Source organism: Trachurus trachurus, assembly GCF_905171665.1.
Source record: "Trachurus trachurus genome assembly, chromosome: 4".
NCBI lineage: Eukaryota > Metazoa > Chordata > Actinopteri > Carangiformes > Carangidae > Trachurus > Trachurus trachurus.
The window spans coordinates 26,467,969-26,494,606 of NC_139898.1; the positions used below are offsets into that span (position 1 = coordinate 26,467,969).

The following is a 26,638-nucleotide window of genomic DNA, read 5'->3' on the forward strand; positions in this document are numbered from 1 at the left end:
AGGAAAACAGAACATTCTTTTCTTTATGTGTGTGGGGTAGTATAGGCAGAGATCATATAATTAAAGGTTCTTTCCTGAATTTGTCTCATCTTTGGCTAATTTATACTGGTGCAACGGATCATTGATCCGTGATCCATTCGGATTGTTGAAATCATGATCCGATCAGATCCGTTGCACCCCTGATAATTTCTGTGACTCTGTGTGAGGAGCTATCAACTTAGAAGCAAGAAGTTTCACATTAAAAAGACAGGGAGGGGGGGAGGAAGGTAGCATGACTGCAATGTGGATGCAGCCACTCTGCGGTAGCCAGTCAGGACCACAATCACCACAACCATCTGTATGGAGCTACCCACATCCTTGCTTAGTTGAACCGATGCCCAATGTATCTTTTACATGTGGTTCTATACAGGAGATTTAAAAATGCTCTTTTTCCCACTGTATGTGAAGTCAGTGTTGTGACTAATGAGTAGGATGGGCATAATTATGCCCTCTGGGAAAAAAAAGGGGGTAACAATGATCTAAGATAAGAGATAGGCCATAGGGCAACAACTACCCATGACTACTTCAGTCAACACACAATCCTATATAAATGGGTTGGGTCTAATCCCAGACAGTAGACAGCACATCAGTCTCTGCTATCCTAAATGATGTAACTTCACATTTGATAAACCTATACTTTTTTTTCCCACTAACCTTGTGACATCACTACTACTGTAACATGGCAATTTTGGCAAAGCAGCATGAACTGCATTTGCCTCGTGAGGAGGTTCTTGATTAATCCAAAAATATCCCAAAATATCCTAAAAATGTGTGTACTGTATTATTTTTAAATATTTAATGTAAGTGGCAAGCGCTTGTGTCAACATTCAAATTTCAATGAAATACCTACAAGAGAAAAATACAGATAATTTTTCCTCACACACAGATGAGCGTGCACACACATGCACACACAGACAGCCCTCTGCACCTGACCACCTTGGTCCCTACTCCCTCCTAAAGCACACAAAAACAAATGAGAGCAGCAGGTCCCAACTTGTCAGCTAGTTTTACCCGTTTCACTGTGTCCGTGATGGATTTTCATAGAAAATATAAAGAGTAAAATACAGTATATAACTCAGAAATTAATTTTAACTGGTTGAGCAATGGTTCACTGTGGGGCTTTTTCCATTCGTTTTTTTTACTCATTTAATAAATGGAAAATTGGTCATATTTTATGCTCACAATCATTAGCAAGAATGGGTATAATTAGTTCCTCATGTGTGCTGCATGTGCATTCAGGCACTGTTTTGAGTTGTAGATCATTGTTTGGAAGAGCTAAGAGCCCAGTACACAACCACTGTAGCTATGTGATTAATAAAACACTGTTAAAATTACCTGGACCACAGAGATATCATAATACCCACTCGTGAAATACCTTGAGGGCATTTTCCAGCTGATAAAAAATGATCGTCTGTTAGCTTTTCCTTTCCCTGTAGCATGATTAAACATGTTGAGATTTGTGATGTCATCTTCTGATCGACACTGAGCATGCCCTCGATACAAGAAAGTAAATTACACAATTTAATGAAGCATGGCATACCTCAGGCAGACCACTGAGGTTGTTCTTGGATCAGATGTTTGACATCAGCTGTTAGCAATATGCTTTACAGTGACTGGCTCATTTACAACTGTGTGACTGGGAATGTGACTGTAAAACCTTTTTATGTGGCATTTATATTGTTTTACGTAAGATTTTATGAAGATATTTGTGTTTTTAAAGCAGTGTGCTTTGCTATTGACACATAGCTTGAATTTTACGTAACAATGGTGTAGTAGGTTTTTTTTATGTCTAAAGAAAAGTTTTCATGGCCCTCTTAGCAGAAGAAACTGTATTTTTTGTCAATAGTCCTAATCACAATTATCCAGGTTGTCAACAATTAATAACAGTCATGAAACATTTGTAAAGTGGGAAGCTCATAGTGAACAAAAACTTAATCGCCATTTCTTTACCAATGAGATTCACTACCATTGACAAAAGACTCAAGGTTAGAGCTTCACAATTGAAGAGTGTGCAGAAAATGGCAATCTAGTGTGTTAAGCTCAGTGGCCCTGGCTCCAGCTCTGAGGGAACTCTTCTGGCTTGTCCACATTGAGAAGTACTAACCAGGACTCTGACGGTCTCGGGGACCTGTTTATGTTCCCCTACTATGAGATAGGGACACTCACCTTGGACCCAGGTGGTCCAGGCAGTCCTGGATTTCCATGTGGACCAGCGGGACCCTGAAAAGACACAGAAAGACACAACATTAAATGGCTGTATATACTGTTGACAACAACAAGCTAAGACAGCCGTCTTTCTAGCAGCAAGTTTAACTACAGGAACCACGGATTAAGGTATTTGTGTAAAAGAAAATAGTTGCTCAAAATCATACACATACCGCACATGCTAACAATAACACGCATTTTATTTTCAAGTTTGTCAGGTTTGGACATACAGTAAAAAGCAGTGGGGTTTGGGTCTGGCTTGGTTACTGCTCTCTCAGATTTGGGTCAGGTTCTGGGAGAAACATTTGGCCACAGCCATACAAAATGATTTACTTAAAGGGGACTTATTATGGAAATATCACTTTTTGAAGGCTCTTTAACATATATTTGGGGTGTTTGTCTTGCCTTCCAGCCCCCAAAATGTGAGAATTGACAAAAACAATCTGTGATGTGCAGGCTCTCAAGGTTAAAATCCATGTGGTTTTACGAGCTGTTCCCTCAGTTGTCTTCCAGTGATGTAAATAGGTTTCACATTTGCATAATCCCACCCCTACCTGGGACCGGTAGAAGGGGCAGGGCGAGCAGTGGTTCATTTGCATTTAAAGGGACAGGCACTGAAACCAGCCGTTCTGAACAGGGTTGTTTTGAGAGTATGAAAAGAGCTGTGATGTTTGATCCTTGGGGTATTTTGACCAAAGCATGTCACAGACATGTCTTTAAGACACCTGGGAACTATTTTAATTTGTGGAAAGGGGGCATAGTATGTCTCCTTTAAAATTCACTGCTTCCCTCTCCCTACAAAGACAAAATACTGTATAACTGAATCAATCACCACCTGTAGCACTTAAACTGTCATCTTCAGGAACCGCTTAAATTATAAAAAATAACCTCTGAAGCAAATTAGAGTCTCTTTTCATGACAAATGCCCACACCAAATGGCATACCTCGCTCCATAAGGTTACAGTCTGATAACGTTAACAATTAGAGGCAGCACAATAAGTCTGCTGCTCTGTGCTGAGACAGCAGAGATATAACCACAGTGCCACACACTGCCCTCAGCTTCCCACCACATAATGACTCCAAGCCTCCCCGTGTCTCTATTTTATGAGTTAGCCTATGGGCGTGATAGTGTGATAGTATGCTCTGCCATGTGCTTTCCCAGCATTTTACTAGGAGGCATGTTTTACTGTCTGCCAACTTTCTCTGTCTACTATCTCGTCTGGTTAGATTCTCTATTAAAACAGAATTATCCCTTTAAGAACGCTTTCAGACTGACTTGAGTACTGCACTGAGTCCTAAACCTGTCCACTAAGAGGTCGTAACAAAGGGAGCTCCACCAAAAAAAAAAAAAGCAGGGAAGTTGAACTTGGCTCTACTTGTGCTGCAACACAACCTATTAACACAGTCCAGAAAGATGCTGCTGCTGCTTCTCCAACATCAGGGAACATCTGTCATTGTCTTATTATAATTAATAACTAATATATTAAAATAACACGTCTGCATATATCTCTGTGTTGTTATAACAGAGTTGTTTTTGCTCTGAAACCCTGCTTTGATTGGGGGAGGGAAACAGAAGTAAAAATTAAATTTCTTTATGTTACTTTCAACTGATGTAGAAAGCTTATAAACTGATGTAGACAACTACACACACACACACACAAAGAGAAACAACGCTAATCATCACCATGGACCAACTGCAATTACAAATGTTGTGAGTTACGATTGGTTTCTGACAATTTTTAAGAGAAAAAACTGTCTATAAGTGAATGAGCTAATAGAGCTTCCACAAAGAGCAAGAGTGAACTTTTCACACACCGCCTTTCTAACACACACCACATTCATTTAGTAAAATGTGTCTTGTTCTGTTTAAATATGCCCTTAGGGCCTGTGGCATGATCGCAGCATTGCATCATGACAGCCTTGGCAGTTGTGTAGTCTCAAGATTACAGTGGATGTGCCGCCGCCGCCGATGCTGCAGCTGGAATTGTTTGGTCATTCAAACTGGATGCACCAAAGGAGCTGACAAGTGAGTAACGATGTTTGCATCCTCCATTGTCTTCCACTTTCACAAAGAGTTCAATCACACGAAGCACAAACATGTCTGTCAACACCCTTTTCCCTGAGAATTTCTGTTTGATTGTGGTGGTAAATACATACGGCAGTGCTTCCTGACAATAGTCAAGACTTCTACTAATATCTCAGGTGCAATTGATGAGCAAGTTCAGTGCAGCCAAGGCTCGCAATAACCTCTTCCTTGAAACTCGGTGATTAAACCACAGTACTGTGTTAGGATGTTTGATAGATTAAAAAACACCTTTGCATTTACTTTTACATTTTAGATTGTATCCTTTAATTACATAAACTAAGATTAGGTAAGATTTCTCCTCCTGATCAATACAGTAAAGCACACGCACTTGACATTAAGGTGACTGTGTAGGTACTTTTCTGCAAGTTACTTACCCGAGAGCCTCTTTTTCCTGGAGGACCAGGTAAACCAGGGGGACCAGGAGGACCCTATATCAGAGAGAGAGAGGGACAAGGAGAAAAAGAAGGGGATGTTGGTGGGGGACAGAGAGAGAGAGAGGGAGATAGAGTGAAGGGGGAAAAGAAAGGAGCGATACAGTATGTTAATGGCAAGCAATAACATGCAGTTCACTGTCCAGACTTCTGCAATGATGAGTATGTGCTATATTTATGTAAGAGCTATGAAGTTCAAAGAAAGGAGCCAAGTGTGCTCAACTAAATGCTGTACTGGAAACTTTCTAAGCAGAAGAGTCAAATTACACTCTCAAGATGATACTGATACCAGCAGCCATTGGTTCGCATATGGGACTAACGCAATCTCTCATCACGGAAAAACGTGGCATGAAACATGTGGTGCAACTACATGTTATGTTCTAGACTAAGGATGTCGGTATGTGAAATGAAATTAGATAGAGATATTAAAAGGATAACCATGTGCAAATGTTTTAATGTTGAACGACTCGAGTAATAAACTGAGTCTAACCTTATACATTAGGTTTATACAACACTATATCCATATAATCTATAAAAAGATTGATTGCTAAACTCAAGCTGAGCAGAAATAACTAATAATGGCAGCACTTGGTGAAAGGTATTAGCTCTAGGTGTAAACTGAGTGAGACAGATGTACTTTATCTCACATGCTTTTGGAACCAAACCAAGTTGTTCTGCTGGATGTACTTTGTGAGATGAAAACAGTGTCGAAGGAAGTGAAATTTGTCATTTATAGTTGTAAGTTAAATCCAAAAAAGACCACAGCATAATGCTCATCACTGTACCAAGTAAACAGAGGCCTTGGGGGGTAAAGTAGGTTTTTGTATTGTCTGTTCTATATAGTTCATGGTGCTGATTAACTGTATTTGCTGCTGATTAATGCTTTGCCGTATCAGTTCTTATCTGCAGTGAAAACAGACATCTAAAATAATGACTGCCTTGGTTTCCTCCAAAATCGCTTCAATAGATAATAATAAAGTCATCAGAAATTAGAAATAACAAGAACAATACACAAAAATTGAAAGCACATTTTCAGTTATTGTCTGAGAGTGAGTCATTTCGCTATAAAAAGACAGACTGAAGATGACACATTTTGCCTCACAGGGTAATATTAAGGCATCATTAGGGAATCCCCTTCTTGTCAAAGAAGCCATTTATTTTCAGAGTGTCCCGCTACTCCCCAGTGTCATCTCAAAAAAATGATCTTACTGCAGTACAGTAATCAGAATTTAAGGTCAAGGCTTTTAATCAATTGATTCACTCCTCCCTCTGAAATTGTTGCAATAGCAAGTCCTTGTTTGCTGAGGAACATCCTTATCATAGGTCAGATCAGTAGATGGGCACAGGGGGGGGACATGAATAAAGAGACAGCTGTTTGTTCCTCAACACTCCCACACATGGAAACTGTGAGAACACCATCGCCTTCGCCACAACAACAGGGCCTACAGAGGCTCAGGCTCTTACGCTGTAAAATGATAATATTCACATTCTTTGGAGCTGCTAAGACAGGGATCAAATCTTTCCAAATGAATCCAATCCAAGAAGTGAAATTTCTGCAGAGCAGACGGGTAGAATGAATGAGCTTTTAACCTTGTGTCACATCAACTTAAGCTGAATTACAATATCCCCTACAGTCTTACCTAGAGGGAAATCAATAAGTGAGCTTGATGACAGCCAATGTGACTGAGATAATACCACGAGGTTGAATACATTAAGGAGGTGATGACTGACTCTATTCCACACTTCCACCCTCTTTTTCAAGTGTACTGATGTGCTCTGAAGCATTGTTATAGTCGCAAACAGGTTCTGTTAACAATTTCACACATAAAAGAAACCAAAGCAGGCTGAACCCCCATTGCATCGCAAAATCTGATCTAGCTGAGGTGATGCAATCAAAGTTAATTTTGACTAACTTAGGCTAATTGTTCAACCAGTGGAACTGCAAGAGATTTTCAAAATATTAAAAATGCGCAAGCTAACCAGTTATACACAGACTGAGAAACAAGAGCAACATCACACAATGCATTTTAACAACAAAGTACAGTACTGTAAGTAGCATAAACTCAGACCAGTCCAATATCTTTTGAGACAGATATTTGCAATATACAGTGCAATTTGCTGTATAAGCTACAGTCAATATGTCACAGCAGCCAATTAACCCATAGCAATCCTTGATTTCATGATACCTGATAAAAATGGTCTCAATGGATTCCACACAGTTCAGCTACAGTATCAGAATCGATACAAGAACAAGTAAGATTGGTGTGTCGTATTTTGAAATGCTTGCTCTTGTGATTTGGCCATACACATCCTCAACCAACCCCAACAGCAGCAATTTCTTACCACAAGTGAGGTATCTGGTTAAACATTTTTTGGCAAACACTTTGCACCACTTTGCAAAGCTGCAGCCAAGATTAAAGTTTTTTTCTGTGTGGAAACTGCATAATACTACGATAAATGTCAGCTCAAACAAAACAGGAGTTCAAAAAGCATAACAGTAATGTAAAAAGTAGATAGTTGCTAAAGCACCAATCATGAGAACATTCACTGAGACCACAAACCACCTGTACAAGCGCCTCTGTACGTACGTGTCTGGTTATGTGGCTACAAAATTGTGAGATGTCTGTTTTTACATAGAAGCAACAAGACAGAGTCAGACACTGACCTTCAGCTGTCTCAGGATTCAAAACATGCAAGTGTCAGTCATCAGTGTAGCAGGGAAATACAAACACTTAAGATTAGAGCATAAAATAAAGAAATATTCCATCTAATTTATCAGTATTACTGGCCAACTGGGGAGGGCTTGACAAGTGGCTAAGGCCATATCATGCTCATGATGCTGTGTGACCAGGGACTGAGATGTTTAATTGAAACCACTGCTGTGTACCAAGTAAGGCCTGTTATAGCTGAGGTAGTACTTTGGAAACTGATAGATGAGTCCAGACATCTCAAATCATTACATAATAATGATAATAATATTAAATACATACATATTTCAGCAAGGGTTAGGGTTAGTTATTACAAGTTATTTCAACAACTTGTAGATGCATGAAAATGAAAAGAACAGTACTTGGAAATGTAATCTCTTCCAAATCACTACACTGCGATGCCAAAATACTCTTTCTATACCCTGAGGGATGCATAAGAAAGCCTCATTTTACAAAGCAGTCAAACTGTTATTAAATTAGTTTTTGGTTGCGGTTTGCATTGTTATTTTCCATTTGATCAAAACAGCAACTACCTAACTTGTGTATCACTTACCGGAGGACCTGGCTCTCCCTTGGGGCCGCGGAAACCATCTTCGTAGTCGTAGAAGAAGTCGGTTTCCTCATATCCATAATCGTATCCTCCCATGTCTACATCGTCATAGCTGCCATCCATATCGTGATGTTCTGAGGTGTCTACCTGGTTCTCTCTGTACAAAGTGGTGCCATTGGCTCTCGGATGAGTCTCCAGTAGTTGATGAGCGGTGGTGGTGGTGGTGGTGGTGGTGGAGCTGGTGGAGCTGGTGATGGAGTTGTTCCTGAGTCCCTCCTTCACTCGACTTTGCCTGACTGGGGAAATCAGTTCTGGGGTGGCGTCTGGGCTCAGCGGGCTCCCCGAACTGCTCTCTTCCTCTGTGCTGTTTTCAGATTGATCGGTGTCTCCCTGACCACTACTCCCTTTCGCCAACACATTTTTGGTAGTGGTGATAGTTGTGCTGTGATGTGTAAGATCCAGAGCTGCTCGTGCACTCAGGGCAGGTAAGGTGGGGCTTTGATGTTGAAGCAAGGATGCGGATGTGATGGAGTGTGCATGGGGATCCGACGTAGAAATGTGGCTCTGGTTCCCCGAGTGAGGTTGTACTGAAGGGCTGGAAGCTGAATTCTGTGAGACCGAACTACCTGGGGACAGTTTGACGTCTGGTGTAACTTTTAAAGGAGTATGATGGGTAGCTGCTATTCCAACAAAGGACTTTGTAGAGGGGTTTGATGGCGGGTCATTTGCCTCAATATCCAAATCGGGATGCGGCAAAGGCAATCGGTGAGTGTCGGCCAGCCGGCACTGTTTTTTAAGGTAGTTGCAGTAGTGCGCGGCAGCTTGAGCTGAGGGATAGATATCTAGTTGGCAGACTCGACCATTGAACGATGCCGCTTTGGAGTTCATCCTTCCCAAAGTGAAGAGACCCCCAGAGTCCCCAAGTGTCTGAGATCTCCCCAAGGTTTCCTCCTGCTGCTGCACGGCCCCACATTCCGCATAAAAGGACACAGAGCGTGCACGAACACCGACAGCGAAAGGGTGCTGGCGCCCGTCCTGCCAGTTGTAGGTGAAGTAGACGGAGGTTTTCTCTGCAGTGTAAACCACCACTCTGCGCGGCAACAGCTGAATGCCAAAGCGCAGCCTGTCCCTGCCATCTTTAACACTAAAAAGAAAAGCGTTGTTTGCTCGCCAGGAGCTTAGACTAACCACAACAGAAAACTCCTCGCCAATCTCTGGTGGGAACAGACTGCCTGCTGGTGCCTCATAGTGGAAGTTTGAGTCGAGTAATACCCCATATCCAGAGACAGGAACATTTGAATGTGAGGGAGCAGTGGTGTAAGTAGTCGAATATGAGCTTGTCTTCTCGTAGGGGTTGTCTGTGCTGCTTTGAGCTGTAAGCCCCAATCGATAGAGGATATCCACTCCTGCAAGACAGAGGAGACACAGGTTAAGTTTAACAATCAGAGATTTGTTCACAAAGCAGGCAGACACTGATTAAATGATTTCTAAAAGGAGGTCCTTACTTTGCACTTACTTAAGTGTATTTAGCTTTCTTACTGTAAGAATTTCTTGCAAGATTAAAGGGATTGTTCAACATTTTGGCGAATTGGCCCATTGCTGTAATCCCTATAGTTTTAGGAGTAGGTTTGTCGGTGCAAGCTACTTTTAGAACGGTGGAGCAGAGCCGCAAGCTGCTCAGAGCTACGCTACGGAGGCTAATGGGATTTCTTGGTTTCCCTCACCAAACTCATCAAATACACAATCCAACAACTCCAAAACGCTCTGGTGGACAAGTTGTGACCTGCACATTCACCACGTTATGAGATAATAATGGAACATTACGAGACAGAGGTAAATTTTTAGAGGTAAATGCAGAGACCGCTTGCCGAAAAACTTCCCCCGACGGGAACGCACAGCAGCTGTTTTGCATGAATTTACCTCGAAAACAACTCAGGCAAAAGATTTTATGCATTTGATGTTGAATGTTAGTGGTTAGTGTCAAATGTTTTATTCCTATTCCCTGGAATAAAAAAACAAATCATTCTGAATCTTAAATTACATTGCTACACATGCAAACACAATCTTTCCTTTTTCAAGTCAAATGATTGAGAGAGTCTGGTCAGTAGTTAGACCCTTGCAACAGTCTCCCAATGATGCTGGTGACTCCTCCCTGGTTTTTGGGGTAAGTACTAAAAAGGCAGCTGTGGCCCAGATGAGTAGAGGGGACTAGAGAAGGATGGGACTGAATCAGAATATAGGAAACCAGTCCACACAGCCTTTTTGAATTAATCTGCCACCAGAGATTCATGAGAGCAGCTTTCCTCCAAACAGTCCTGTCATTCTTTGCCTATGCCCACAGGTAATTCTTTAAAGAATTTATGCTTAGTCTGTGCTGACAGTGAAACACAGCCAGGCCAAAGCACTTAAACATTATTTAGAGACAGAGGACATTCTGTGCAGTTTTGGCTTTCAGTAAAGAGCAACAGACAGATCGCTATACTGGAGGGCAAAGTGTCACATGTGACACAAATGTCAGTGCTGCTGAGCGATGATAGTTCCAGGAAAATAAAATGTCATTATTATTAACATGACAAAGGGGAACACAGATACCTGACACACATTGTAAATGTAAATGTCAACTGACTCACATATGGGTTGGTTTTTTTAGAGACTGACCTGATATGAGTGTTGCATGTGTGTGTGCATGTGTTTTGGTGAGGGGATCTCAGCGGTAGCTTGCAGTATGATTATTGATAATCCAGAGGCATTACATCACCTAGGGGTTACTTGAGTTTGCCTCAGTGAGGGCAAATGGAAAGCTCTGACAACCTGTGATCTGCATGTCCTGAGCAAAGCTTTCAACTTTCTATTATTTATTTCACCTCTTAAAAAGAAAACACGAAAAGCTGTTTTTACTCCTTTAGGAATGCAGACAATAAAAGTAAAACATATACAGCATCAAAGCTGTAACATGCCTATTTCAGATGATTTGCACATGCACAACCTTTTGACCTTTTACCTTGGACAGAGATCAAATCAAATTGCTGATCATTTAAAAAATTCTGGCGTGTCAGCAGCAGAGAGGTTTGAATAAACTACTGCATGACTTTGTGTAAGGAAAGTCTGCAAAAAACAACAATTTAGGAATTAAAGGATTAAAGTTACATATTACAGCTGTCAAGGTTTTAGTCAAAGAAAAGCAAGTTACCTTGTTACATTTGTGATACAGCATAGGGTTTTTAAGCAAAGAATCTGATGTTGTCAGATAAGTTAAACTGTATACTTTAAACGCCAACATTATAAATGTGCATCTCTTTTAGAATTGTTCCTGTCTACTTTGGAGGAAGGTGGGGCTAGAGAGAGTGCAATAAAGAGAAATAACACAAACAGTACATTGTGCTGGATGCATGGTGTGCATGGTCTGTAGTTCTCAGGCCCACGTGAGAGCAGAGCACTATCTATCTGCAGCTGATCTAAGCATGCACCGAGATGTCCTTGACATTCTTTGCCCGAGGTAACGTCAGCACAGATTCCAATTAACCTGTCTCATATGTGAAGACAAGCAGCTCTGGTGCTCTTTGTGCATTCCTCCTCTCCTCGTTATGATAGATTGATCCTGCTAGGAGCGGACTCATTTAATGATAGATACGTGAGAAGACAATGCAATATGTAATAAGGAGGGAGGGGGCCTAAAGGCAACTTTTGTCAGCTTTCTGTTTCTGGCAGTGGCCCAGCAATATACCACTCAAAAGACATTACACTCATCAACAGATTCATCAGAATTTGTGTTTTTATTAAAGACCTGTTGGGAGTTTTCTTAAGATTCTTTTGACAGCAATTTTTTTCTTGTTGAATAAAGGGAAGTTCTTTCATGGGAGTTATATCCGCAGGAACATGTGGGATTACACTTCATCCATCCAACAACTATAAAGATACTAAGTTGACTCTACGGGGACCTGGGGGAAAAAATCTACTCTGCTATCAATTATAAACTTCTAACTTATGTCCTCATGGTCAATTCCTCTCATCTTCTGTTAAAAAACACAGAGAGAGAGACACAGGTGCCACTGTATCCCCTGAATCTGTCCAGCTGAGGCACAGTTGACAAAACAGGCTCAGTATTTATCTGAGATTTCCGCTTCTTCTTAGCCTCACTAATTGGTGTACTTTCCCAGAGTGCTCTTCTTAGCATGCACTCATCATTATGTTTGCATGGGACATATTGAGATCCCTTCTTTGATGGACCAGAGATGAGAGCACTGAGGGGAAACAAGATGACTAAACGAGGGGTCAACAAAGTTTGCGAGGCTATTCTGACTGCTTCAACATGCATGCTGTCGCCTGAACAGCAAGAACAGACACGTTAAGGGAGAAGGTTCAAAGATGAGTATAAAAGAAAATAAAGAGGAATTCTTGTTTGAACCTATCCTGCCTAAATAAACTTGATTCAGTCTAAATTTTCACTTTTGAGAAGCTATGGATTTGGATTTTGTCCTGCAAAATGTTTTCCTTCTTCACTTATTAGACCTATTTCTGTCCCAGCGCCATTTCCAAAACCAAACTCGCTTTAGTGTGGATAATTAAGACTAGGTGATATCCAACCTAATTAATTGTACTGACACAGCATGATACTACAGCTTTGATTTGTTAAAATAAATAGGAGCAAAATGATTCAAAGATAAATTCACTAGGCACAAAGATGAAAAAAAAAATCTAATCTCATCATTAGTTATTGAATTAGGGTTCTGATATTTACCTTGAGCTAGGTAGTCTTCGTCTCCAGAGAGTACTGCTGAGCATACTGACAGGAGCAGGAGAAAGTTCCACCTAGAGGGGCATACAAACACAAATTAACATGAGATTTACCTAATTTCGGTATGACAATCCAATCAGTGATCGGTAATGCAATTAAAAAACAATTCTTGAAAGAATTAAAGTGTCAGTCCATCACAGGGTGAATACAGATCAAGCCTAGAATGAAAGTCATATACTCTAGGAGAAAACCAAAGCAAGGGAGAGCAGAGCATGACAACTGTACACACACAGAGCACCTGAGCTGGAAATGATCCTTGTTGATGTGAGGCAACACTGCACATGACATCCTTTTCCCATGTAATTACAGTCCTGGTCCATCATAAAGATGCAAGCCAAGGGGTTTCCACTGTATAGGAAGCTGCTATAATAAACCGCATCCTGCCCACATACTGATTATCCTAATTTAGAGAGTAGTATGGCTTGACTGAAAACGCTGGTTTCTTACTGAGGTTTTGTCTCAAGTCACAAGTCTGAGGGAAAACACCAAAGACCACAAATTGTCTATCTTCTTCTCATTCTGACACTGGTCTGGTCTTACAGTGCCCAACATGAGGAGTCCCCCAGAAAACAGCAGCTCACAGTGCACAGTTGCACACACAAGATAAAGAGGAATGGACTTTTTCTGACAGCGGTCATTAAGAAAAACTTCATGAGCAGCAGACAACTGATAGGCTAACTCATTTCAATTTAGGAGCATAAACTTGGGGCTGGCACTTATCACCTGAAGCAAACACCTGTGTTCAAATGAGACTGGTCTACTCTACTGTAGTCAAATGAAACAACACAATAGTTCAGTCTTTTTCCTACCACAACAACCTAAAAACACACACTTGGCAACAGACTAGAAAATACGTTAATTAAGTTAATTAATTTTACGTTAATGTCAGTTTAATGTTGTTAGCTAACGTTAGGCTAGCAAGATCAAATTTATTAGCTAGCTAAGTTACAATTAGGCTAATATTAGAACAAATAAAACAACATTGCGTTTTGCTATGCCAAAAACCTTATATTCAATACTATATCGAGGTCAAGTTGTTCAATGTTATTCGTAAAGACTTCAGCACACTTTTTTTTTTCTCCAACAGACACAGTGGGAGAAGCTCACTTGGCCCGGAAACAGCTAACAACCCTGAAATGTGACACAACAAATCCTCACCCTCCTCTGGATTCGTTAAAACATGTCTCTGGGCGGTTCCGGGTGCGATAGTTTTGAAAACAAAACTTTAAACAACAGTTTTTTTGTTTTGTTTTTTACAAATAGCATCTCTTGGTCCAGTTACTGACGTAACTGACGCTGTAGCTGTCAAGGAGGAGACGAAGAACGCCCCTTTGTGGTTTTTAATCCGCTACGGACGCTCCTTAGATCATAATATAGTGCGGCAACACAACCACTACTTTTCAAATAAATTGGCGGTGATTATCAGAGGCACCCATTAAAAATATTGTCTGTTGCCGATTGTCGATATAGTTACAGTAGTTTGACGGATGTAGTGTTGTCCACTGATTTTGCTAAACTTTAATGATGCAGCATTGCTCCCGCGCAGTCATTTAGAACTGTAAAAATAAATTTGACCGGAACTTTGTTTGACCATCCTTCTGGACCTCTATGTTCTGGACTAGCAAAGTTTACTGTCCCACCAGATGTTTACAGGTGTTAACATATGGTCCACTGTCGTTCCCAAGTTTCATAAACATATGAACATTTTAATAATAACACCTAAAAATCTCACGAGTATAAACAGTCGATTAATAACAAGGAAATACTTGATAGCAATATTGATAGTCCATAAACCTTTGAATTCATTTATCAATTCATTTATCAATTCATTTATGGGGGGGGGGGGGATTCTCTAATTCTCTAATTCTAATTCTCTAATTCACAATCTGCATTCACTGTGAATTAAGATAATTACAGTAGTATTACTTGCAGGCGGCCATTACCCATTCAGAGTTAGACCTAATCAGAGCATAGGCCTACAAAAAATTAAAATTAAAAGCAGAAATCAGAAAGAAATCTTGGAGCCAATACCTGATTCCTCTTTTAATGAAGACATTGAACTTTGACATTTTTATATCTGAAATGTAATGAAAAGTCATGGAGTCACATGTTTTATTGTTTCCAGACAACAATGGATTTTTTTCTCAAGGGCATGATTGGTTATGCTGTTCATGGACAGATGCCTGAGTAAAGCTAAGAGGGTCATAGCTATGATTTAAAGGGAGAAGTGCTCTGAGTGGCTTTTAAGAATATATTTTTTCAAGTTAAGACCTAATAATCTTCAAGCCCTTCAAAAGAGTTATCAATCAGGCTGTTTTATGAAGAACAGATAACGATCTGCTGAAAATGTCATCATGCCTGAAACAGATACAGCCAAAGGACAAATATGGTTGTGAAACAAACACTTACAGAGAAAAATAAAAAAAAATCTTTACCCTTTATTCAATTAGAAGATTTCTTTTTCAATCTCAAACGTAATGAGATACAAATACTTATACTGCACACTGATGCCGGTCACTGAACTTCAGTCCTTTGACCCTAGCTGACCTCACCTCTAGGTGGCACTGCCCACCATACTGTATAGCTACAGCAGAAAGACATGCATGAACTGCACAAACCATCAGCAAAAGGCCTACCAAAGTTTAAGTAAGAAGAGAGGAGAAACAGAGGGGGTTTTAACTCAAGACAGAACGCATTCAGAGACTAAATTTAAAACAGATCCCACATGTTTTTGGTCAGTATCCCTATCTTCAGTCTATGCTCATCAAACTGCAAAGTTGGCAGAATATGTTTGTGCCATCCATTGTTGTAGGCCCTATGTGGTCTCACCGCTAGTTGGTGTCTTTGGATATAATGCCAGTGACAAGCATTTTTTACATTAAGGAGTCTCTAACTGCAGCAAATATATACCCCTAACCTATTGTCCTAAGGAGGACAATGCACGAACTATGACTTACAAGCAAAATCTTAGTTATATTTAACTTTTGATTTGTTGGGGCAGATTTTTTTCTCATTTGCATAAAACAGTAGTCCAAGTCAATGACACATTGAGCTTTTATCATCTAGAGTTTCAAAGTATACTCTCTGTACATTCAAATCAAATGAATCATATTGACAGTCCTGCTTAGAAACAGCTGCTAACACAACCTGAATTGGCCTGTGGCAACTATTTTGATGATTTAACACTGACATACTCTGGTGCAAAAGACACAGGGAGACAGTAGTTTTGCTATTTGAATACACAGTTACGTAAGACTGCCAAAAAAATAAAAGTGCAATCAATCAAAGGCTGCTGTCTCACCATAAACCTTTAGGGATTAAAGCTACGTGAGTGTGATAGCCACGAGCAGCAAGCTAGATTCGGTGAAGCAGACTAACCAAGAGATCCACAGACTGGCAACCATATTTGGTTTCCCAGAAAAATGTGACCTTGCTGTCCTTAGCAAAAGAAAAAGACCCATGGGGGAGGCGGCGAGAGAAAAAAAATAGGAGGAGAAGAGACAGATAGAGGGGGAGAAACAAACAGAACATGACAACAGGAGGGAAATTAATGGAGACCATGAGCTGCATCTGTCACCTGCTCCCCATCCAGAGTCAGACAGTGGTGCGACATTGCCTGACCGCACACTTAGACATTTCCTCCGACCAGGGAAAATGGATGGAGGGAGAACAATAATTCAGGCCTATTTGTTGAGAGAGAATGTTACTGACATGTATTAAGTACTTCCCTCTGAGTGTCAAGTGGGGCCTCTGACAGTCTGATGATGGGACCCCTTTTCTTTTCTTTTCTTTTTAAAGCAAACACACAGGAACTGAAGGAACTGAGGACAATGCTGTTCACCACAGTCTGCGGATCCACCACATTTTACTGTTTCTTTATTAAATTTGGAGGTAAATCCTTGTTTAAGTGACAGCACACTATGACATGCTTCCCAGTCCTAGCGGTTAATGGAAAAGACTGCTGAAAGGAAGACAAAGCTCCCCAAACACTGCTGTGTTGACTAAGGGAAATACCACTATGTGGGGAGTGGGTGTCATGTCAAGACTATAAATAATCACAACTTAAAACTCCCCACTGCAATGAATCATTCCAGGAGTAACAGCATTGCTCCCCTCAAAATTAGCTTGGATCCCTAACAATGGCTCATTCAACTGCAAAAAGGAAAAGGCCGAGAGGCGAAGTGCTCAATTTGGTTTGGCAAATAGCAGCAAACTCACTTAAGTTCTGTTTACAGTTCTCATAAGGAAAGGGAAACACATTTTCTTATGTTCATCATTGATGTCTGTCTTTGTGAGAGGTGACATTCACAGTTCACTGTTTATACGTCCAATCTGGTAGGCCACTCACCAAATCCATTAGTAGCAACAAAGCATGCAAAGCTGTTAATCCGCCCCAAGCAACTCTGAATGTTGATGTTCTTCAAGGAATAAATAAAATCTCCATTAATCTGTTTTAAATATGGAAAAGCCATCAGCAGTGCAACATGTTGTTGGACCATCTCAACAAACCTGATGAGAGTCACCTTGACTGACCCAGCCCATTTCAGCCCTTCTGTTGACTTTGAAAAAGAATACTTTGGCCAAAATCAGTAGAAGTATTTCCACACAGAGTTGTTATTCAGAAAATTGAGGTTTATGGAGCTTGACCTTGTAGGATGTGCCTAACCTCCACTGTTATATGCCCCTTTGGCAAAAAATGTGGTGCAGTTGAGCCCAATAAGTTTAAGGTGGAATTCAAAACAGACGGGAGCCACCGGAGCCAACAACACATAAGCTGACACAGCGCTCTGGGAGCTGAAATAGAAGTCACTTTGTAGAGAGATAAATCAAGCCTATGAAAAATGGCATCCATCATATATAGATTAGAACAAAACATCAAACGCAATAATCAGACACACTATTATTCACCAGCGGATGGATGTTCCTCTTAGTGAAGACATCAGAGTGTCTTGCTAATCAGGTGTTCTCTTCCCCACATACAGTACTCTGCTTTTCAGTCTCAGCCCATGCAGCATTCCTGAGAATGTGCAAGTAACTGATCCACGGCCAATATCTGTTCCCATTGGCTGTGTTTCAGCATTAGCACCTGTATCCTGAACATAATGACTTCATAATGGAAGCAGTAAGTGGGCTTGTATTCCTCACATGTGCAAATGGCCATCAGCAAAGAAAAATTAGCAGGTCAACAGTTTCCACGTTTCAACTGGTGACTTGTAGTTCCTCAGTAGCCAAGTCTTGAAATACTTTTCTGCTGATTGCCAAACTAACTAAAGATGTACCTGATGATGAATAGAAATTATTATAAATCAACAATGTGATTTACAAAAAAAAAATCAGCACATCGTGTCCGGATGTTTCTTCTCTGACTGAGAGATGAGCACGGTTCCTGTTTGGCAGCTCACTCAGATCACAAATCTGGAGTCAAGAGGTCACTGCAGACCAGAGCAAAGATTGACTTAGTCCACAGGACAGCGAGCAGACAAAGGGCTGTGAGTAAACTTCCACTGGGCTTTATTAGTTTGCCCTTTTCCTGTTGCGGGTGGACCTGCAGGGTTAAATACACCTCACTCAGACAGACAAAGTCCCTACAGCTGATGGTGTGTGGAGAAAGTGAGTACACTGCACCAACAACAAGGTGGGCAACCTGTGATCCCACCATGCATTCGTTTTCAAGGCAAATCAAGCTCACAGGGGAGAAACCTCGGTTAGCCTACGATATATTATGTATGTATGTATATCTCTGGATACAATCAAAACATCTGACTTATAGCTTTCTTAACCAATTTGTAGCAAATTTCACCTCTGTGATCTTTAAAGGGTAAGTTCACACAAATAATAAAAAAAGAAAAAACAATGACATAATTTTCCCAAGTGGTGCAAAGCCTTATAACAGCCTGCCTAGTGATTTTTGGCATGTGTAGGAAATAGCTACTAATGAAATGTGTGGTCTGTAGATTATTATCCTGAGTAACCACTGCATGGATACTAGAAAGGCACTTTATTTAACATCAGATAAGGGTCATTAGTTTTCTAAAATCTCAGCCACATAAATTTAATTCTATTAGGGAAATGTTAAAAGTCTTAGCAGCAAGTACAAATGAAACCACATGGCACCAGTGGGACATTTTTGATATTATCATCTTTTTTTTTTTTTTTTTTACTTTGATTGAACTAAAGTTTTACATCACATCAAATGGTCTAGTGTGACTTTTATGGAAATGTGGTGTTTAATAGAATTTTCAACTAAAACAGAAACAAATGGGAAATCAAAGTTCAGTGCCATATTTAAGTAATTATAGTTCTTAAGTGTGGCGATAACGTCACACTATCTGTACTTTATGTAATGTCTGCAAGAATTAAAGTACTGACATGTTACAAGGAACGATTTATAATATTGTATATTTGCAGTTTCACAGTCAGAGAATGACTGGTGGTCCAGTCCAAGAGAGAAAAGTGTTTATTTTGATATCTGCATCCTCATATTGAGGTCAGTCATTCTCAGAAGCAGCAGCATGCACTTAGTCCAGTTCAGTGTTACACGAGAGTGAGTAGTGTTCTCATTTGCTTCTTTCTCAAGGGAACGTTTCTTAGTTTCCAATAACATGGATATGCACCTCTTCTGAAGCACTACAACAATCTGAACTCTGCACTGCACTGTGGATGCATCAGTCAAACTCAATCTAACTTTATGACATCATGTAAGAAACTGCTGGGGCTAGACATAATGCAACCGAAGACTCCCTCTTGCTACTCTGAGATATAAATCATTTTATCAGCTATTTTATTGGCCATTCTTCCTTATCAGACCCACTGCCCCAGTGAACAAACTCTTTCCTATAGACCCACTTCCTGAACAACTCGTCTCCTTACAATGGGGTTTACAGTACCAAGCCGGTCTTGAGGACATAGCATACCCTCAGTCAGGTGTACAGTGTGTGAGTGAGATGTGAGTCTCTGCAGCTATACAGTTCAACCACTGCCAGTGCCTGCAACAGTGGGCGATTGTCTGCAGCTCAGGAGCCAGTTAACCATTGATGCATATACACTAACTCTCTCTGTGAATTCAATGGAGACCACACTTGTTCTCAGTCAACTCAGTTCTACCCACAAGGCTCTCATTTTCACTCTTAAGGACATAAATAGTGGATCTCTCAGGATTTTATCTGCCTGTGCTTTGTTTTCCATTGAACAAATACTAACAGAGTCCATTGTGAGCTCAGCTCTCAGGTCGTATATGTGGAAGGGATTAGCAGAGTGTAAACAACTTGACTTCACATCTGACACAAGAGAATAAATCCCCTGTTAAAAAAGCCTATAGCGTGCACATACTGTATCTGCAGCCCCACAGTCCCTCCTGAATGTAACAAGACAACACAACCTGCATGCTAGATGTCAACAATTCACTCTCCCATGAGGAATGTTTAGGTTTAAAGGCGCCAAATTGATTTTTTTTTTTTCCTCCATTGAAAGTCTAAACACTGTGACAGAGGTTGCTTAACTTGGCAGCTTGAAAGTCACTGACAGTTGCTCTTCTGCTCATCATCATCATCATCACCACCACCATCATCACCATACAGTGCAACAATGATTTATCACTGCCATGCTGAATGAGCAACATTGCTCCCAAGACATCCTCATTCATCCTCCTTCTCCTTGCTTCAGTGTTTATTTCCCAGCTTATCATAGCTGTGTGAGTGAAAGGCAAATAAGAAGAAGACGGAGGAGAAGGAGGGTGAGGGGGGTAGAGGGGGTGGGGGGTAGAGGGGGGTGTTCAGCGGTAGACCACATGGTGTTCAGATTATAATGTTGGAGATCCCAGGCTGCATGTTCACAGGGCGAGTTCAAAGCCAAGACTTCAGTTGTCAGCTACATTAATCAAGACCAACCAAGTATAAAACAGACGTTCAAACACATTTAAGCATGGAAAAGGACAATTATCAGATGGGAATAAAGCTGGACGGCAGGGGACCATGCGCAGTAAGGGTGAAAAGTCAATGTAAACCAATGGGAACATCCTTCAAATAAAAATCAATAATAACATAGATTGATCCCAGCATTAAACCCTTTGCATTTATCTCGTTAACCAAATGAACGTGCCAGTCACGTTTTGGTGTCAATAACTTTGTAGCTGCAGGGACTATGTTTGGTCAACTGGCGCCCCTGTCAGGGAAAGACGCCAAAGAGCCAGAACAGAAATAAATCCAACCAGTTGCCATTTTTTAATGAAACTCTGTTCTGGGAACGGTTTCAGTTGCACAAATGGATAGCTGAACATCTGCATACCATCTAATCAAATGGCCACTTACGTTGCTGCCGCGGAAACGTGTCCACTCCTTGTCCGTTGAGCTCCTAAATGCATTTGTATGCATTTGTCCAGGCAGCAGAGATCTGGGTGAAAACAGAATCACGCTCAAGAGGATACCTGTTCATGAGCTAACCCTTTGGTAACAGCCAAAGGAGGCGTAAAGTGGACGGAGTACAGCTACTGCCAACTCAGAATTTCCTCATCGCATTGCAGTCCGGAGGAGAGATCTCCCTCGCTGGTTCAGACCTGTGCCTCTCAGATCCTTTGCGCTCTGCGGCGCGCAGTGATCCGGCTATTTCTATCCAAGTGGAGACGCGCAGCAGTTGCACAGGAAAAAAGTTTGGCTTGAAGAGCGGCTGCTCGGGCTGCAGCAGTGTTAACTCGACTGCTGTGTGTATGTGTGAGCGCGTATGTGTGTGTGGTGCTGAGAATGAGAGCTCGCCTACTCCTCTGCACACTGATCTCCAACTCTACAGCAGATCCAGCTCTGCGCGTCTTTCCCTCCAGGCGGTGGTTTCTGCTATGTGCCTTGACTTGCACTAATGCAAGGGGACCCGTATTCACCCCAACACAACTCCAGCTGGTGGTGTTGGATTTCACCAGTTACTCGTGACATCACGGATAGGCTTTTGGCTTGTGTTCATCAGTGCCCTTTGTCTGCTTTGACTACTGTATTAGTCTCAAGGAGGCATAATTTCTGTGTTTACTCAGCACAGCAGGATAGAGGGGACGCTTTAATTGTGAAAGTAGCATTTACCACACACATTTACACGTACACCCACGCACACAGCAAGACTGAAATAATACCAGAGAAAAATAGAGTAGATCAGCTGGTGCAGACTCATGTTGTTTGCTGACAAGCAGATCTGCCAGGTGCTGCAGCTGTTGTTCTGGCTCCACAGTGAGAGTATCTGCTCAGTATCTGTTCACCCAGCATTAGGGAACACATTTGAGTTGAGTTTACAACACATTCAGACTTTGTCTTTGCCTTAATACCACTGATAGAAAGTGCACCCTTAACCTAAGACCTGATTTTCTCAGTGGGAGGGTATTTATGATTCCACAGCAAAAGTAAAATTGATATACAGTATGTTCTATCAAAAGCAAATATGAAAGAGTTTTTGGTGTTGTGTGGTTGAGGTTACCAGGCAATGAACTCTTATAGTTCAAGTTGTTAAAAATGATGTAATCAATCATATCACACTGTTCAGTTTGGTGTGAAAGTATGCAGCAGCAACATGCATGGTGTACTGTAATCCAGAGGTGGCTGTGCAGCGGTGCTGTTTTTTTAAAAGACTAAGTGCATCCTGGTCTTTATTTTCTTTGGCTGTCACCCACTATAATTCAATTTTAAACACATTTGTTCTCACATAGAAAACAGTAAAGATGCAGACCAAGGTCTGAGTGTCAGGACAGTTTGACATGTTGCGTATCGTGCCATGTTGTTGAGTCATCTTGTGCATCAGCTCTGTCTGAAGACATTAAGACAAACAGATTCATTAGTGGCAAAAAGTCAAACAGAGTTAGTCATAAACCACTCTTGCTCTGGCACTGCAGCTTTTTTTGGAAATAACCCTCCTTTGTTTGATCATAACTGTGTCTGAACAGCACCGCCGTGGTGTCTCCCTCCTTGAAAATGACACCGTTTCTTTTCTTTATCTCTCCCATCAAATTTCTCCAAACAAACAGACTCTAACCTACTTCCACCGCTCCCTATCCAGGTTAACCCATTAACCCAGAACAAACAGAGCTCTGTGGGTCCCTGGGCCCCCCTCCCCCCCTCCTCCTGCACACCCCAGCATCCTCCCCCAGACGTCCGCAGCCTCCCTCGGTTGACTGAGAGGGAGTCCATATGGTTTGCAGTTTAGGAAAGTGGTAGGGACGCAACCAGGAGACAGCGCAGTTCCTGCCTCTAATCCCAGGTGGAGCTCACAAGGTTCCTTTAAAGTTGCAGCGAACAGTTACAATGCCCAAACATGGACTATTATACAGGAGGTCAAACTGACATGGAAACTCCAAGTGAGCCTGCCAGCCACTATAAACAGTGAGGTTAATAAAGAGCATTCATGTCGTGGTGCCTGCAAACAAGGCATTTGAGGCACTTTGTACCACAGGGGTCTGTGTGTGTCTGCAGCCGTGCGTCACACTCTCTCTCCTCTCGCTGTTCATCAAAGACAGTTGTCTCTGGGGATGAAGCATGTGCACGGGATGCTCTCTCTCTCTCTCTCTCTCTGTCTGGCTTTGCTATCAGCCTGCATCTCGGGATTGCAGTGCAGCCGCGCTTCCACCAGATGTTCTCTCAAACTTCCAGGAAACAAAATTGTTGAGGTGCTTGTTTTCTTGAGAAGACTGTGAATCGACATCATGAACAAATGAATTACATGACCAGTTTGTAGCAAAACCCCCCTAACATAAACATCGCAGGCTTAAAGAATATCTCCCTCAGAGAAGTGGAGCATTTGCTTGTTCACTGACTGGTAAACATTTGGAAACGTTTGAACCCTTAAGTGCGTCATATTGGTAAAAAAGAAAGAAAAAAAAACTCGATGAAGTTACTGACACAGGGCCTCTCTTGTTGCAAAGAGATCGTTCAAAGACTTTTATTGTATCATAGCATAAAATCACATCAGCCAAATATGCACACAGATTTACAGCAAACTCTTCAAGAAGGTTTTTTTTTTTTTTTTTCAGGTCCAGATGTGAACTAATCAGTCCATTGTGCACCAAGCACCAGAACATTGGGCCCAAAGGGTGACTGGTGTCCGATAATCAGAATCAGATCACCTCTCTTTTAAGGCACGGGCGGATCCAGATGAGGTACACCGTAACATGTCCCCCCTCCCCAACCCCCCACCCCACAGCAGTTCCATAACTTATCCAAAAGCAAAGGCCAATAAATATGTTGTAATCAAGTCAGAATCCGAACGTCAGTCAATGGACCACTGTTCTCGGACAATGACTGCAGAGCTTTAGCTGTACATGAAGGCGAAGGCTGGATTGTGATTAGAGCAGCATGTGGTCACAGACAAAGTCCTTCCATATGACTAAATATTACATAATACATGAAGCGCACATGTCCGGTTAAAATTGATCTTTACTTTACCAAAATAGCTTATATATAAAAAAAAAAGTTAAGAAGTAACAGGCGGCAACTTTCTTTTACATTAGCTGCACTGTTGAGACATTCACGCTCAATTTCTTATCCTCAAAGTATAGAAAACTGAAGTTTACACAGGCTGTTGGGAGTCTGTACTTGATTTGTGACGTCGCTGGCCAAATTCCCAGAAGCTGCATGTACATATTCCTACCTGCACACTCCTGTCTCCGCAGTGATTTAGTCCCCAGTGTTTCCCCACTGGAAGGCTTGAATCCAACCACCATGTGCTGCTGCATGGTTGGACAGCATATTGTCTTTCAGATTAACATTTCATAATACAGAAACGGCTTGTAAATGTGGTGTGTGAGTGGTGTATATGGAAACTTTTAGCCTCACAGGACCAGACCGAAGCCAAAGTCAACCAGGCTGGTGAGAGAGCAAAGAGAAACAGGAAGAGGGAAGGTTCTACGCTTGGTTGAGCACAAAACAAAATGTTGGTTTCTAACCAGCCAAGCAGACTCAATAAAAATGTGTTTTTGGGATGCCGAGGCTAAGTGCATTCTTCCCAACACGCCAGAAACGCCTGAATAAGTGTGCCTCATTAGGTAAACAGCTCATCAGTCAGCATCTGCCGTGAAGCTGGCTTGAAGGGGGGACAGGACAGTGGGTTGGCATGTGTCGATCCAACGAGGTGGACAGCTGACTCCACCTGCGGGGTGGCTAGACACTACAACTGCCTCTAATTAGAAGACACAGGCCTGTGTAATTTCTGTCCTGCGTGCGTGTCACCGGCTCATAGGGCTGTTATTTTGCCGAGCAAGGGGAGAGTGTGGGCAACAGCTGGGAGAGTGCTTAACAGATGGTGGAGTACAGAGAAGTCGATATAGCTGAGACAATGCTCCATGTAAGAGCGTGTGTGTGTGTGTGTGTGTGTGTGTGTGTAGCGAGGTGGTTTACAGAGCTTATGGGACCGAGGGAAAGCAGGGGCGAAGAGGGGGCCAGGGGAGTCCAGGGTGAAGGGGGTGTTTGGGCTGAGAGGAAGTTTGGGAGTGTGTGAGGAAAGTGGAAGTCCCAGCGGTGGTGGAGAGGAGGAGGGCACAGAGGAGGAACACACACACTGCAAAGGGAGGTGTTGCCTCATGTTTTAGGCTTTTAATTTTTAGCTGTGTGTGAGTCTGGGAATGGATTTTACAGTGAGGTTACACAAAGCAATGAATGGTTAGGTTTGATGGTTCATTGAAGCAGGATCCCTCAACATCATCTACTTTCTGATGACTTATTTTATCCATGAACATGTTGTAGATTATTGCTTTATTGTAAGGTAATTACCAGGAAATGTTATTATTATTATTATTATTTTACCTCTGATTGTTTGGCTGCACAGGTAGAGAGGTGTGTGTGTGTTCAATTTTGTACCTGCCAATCCCACAAAAACAAACCTCAGGCATCCAAATGCTGCCAAAATCGAATGCTGCATTATACGTGACTCATGTTTAGGGTGAATGTCAAGACACTTATGTTTTTTTAGTTTTTTTTTTAACATCATCAATTAGCAGTTCCTGTAAAATCTGTGGTGTCTGTAGCCTACTTAAATTTAATTATCCTCAAGGAAGAAGAAAAAAAAAGAACAGCAACTGTCTGGCAGGAAAGGAAGAACAGGAAAAGAGGAAATGTGCTGAGTAAGAGAAAAGCATTTCGCTCGTTATACTGTGGATGTAATTAACATCCCACTCGTGCGTATCCACTGGTGTCTTTCCCAGGTGGCTCTAAAGATCACCTGTTGTTAAAGCAGGCCTGCATCCCAGCACGCTCTGATGGTTTTCCCATCTTTCCAACCGGAGGGCGAACGAGGAAAGTTGTGCATCCTCCAAATGAAACAAATGTAAGATCCAGAGGAAATCTGAAGAGAAAGTGGCTCCACTGTATACGGGCAACCCGAAGAACATGAGGGAATCATTATATGTGAATGGAAGCATTTCACTCTTTTGTAGTTATTTTTGGATGTGAATTTACACCATTCACCCAAGAATAATGAAGTGTTTTGAAGGCGATAAATATAACAGCTGCTTTGAGACATAAGAGTCTTCATGTAACAAGCTGACCCTGCAAAAATGATGAATGAATACAAAGTTGGCAAAGCTAATGACGGGACAATTAATTGCTGACACCTAAAGCAGGTAAATCATTCAGTGTCTCTCTGGTTTCCTCTTGCGTGAGCATGAAGAGGCAGAACCATCACTCTTTAAATAAAGAAAAGTTCAATCAAAATGTTCCCCAGAGGAAAGTTTTCACTGAGATGTTTACACTGTATTTTATCCAGATCACCACTATGAGTTTCCTCCATTCAGCTCTCCAGCCAACACTCCAACACTTACCCTCCACATTACACTCTTAACCTCCACATGCCTTTACAAACTATCAA

The 26,638-nt window shown here is 41.5% G+C and overlaps 1 protein-coding gene across 1 annotated transcript in view; it reads right to left on the minus strand.

Moving 5' to 3' along the window:
• The window catches only part of col24a1 (collagen type XXIV alpha 1 chain), a 77,462-nt gene extending 55,979 nt beyond the window's left edge, over positions 1 to 21,483 (minus strand). Inside the window, exons 1-5 of the mRNA XM_083970545.1 lie at positions 21,121 to 21,483; positions 12,758 to 12,828; positions 8,023 to 9,425; positions 4,705 to 4,758; positions 2,206 to 2,259 (exon numbers count right to left, since the gene is read on the minus strand). Coding sequence (XP_083826671.1) covers positions 2,206 to 2,259; positions 4,705 to 4,758; positions 8,023 to 9,425; positions 12,758 to 12,828; positions 21,121 to 21,173 — 1,635 coding nt within the window. The 5' untranslated portion in view covers positions 21,174 to 21,483. The remainder of the gene's footprint in view (positions 1 to 2,205; positions 2,260 to 4,704; positions 4,759 to 8,022; positions 9,426 to 12,757; positions 12,829 to 21,120) is intronic.
• Between the last annotated feature and the right edge of the window lie 5,155 nt (positions 21,484 to 26,638).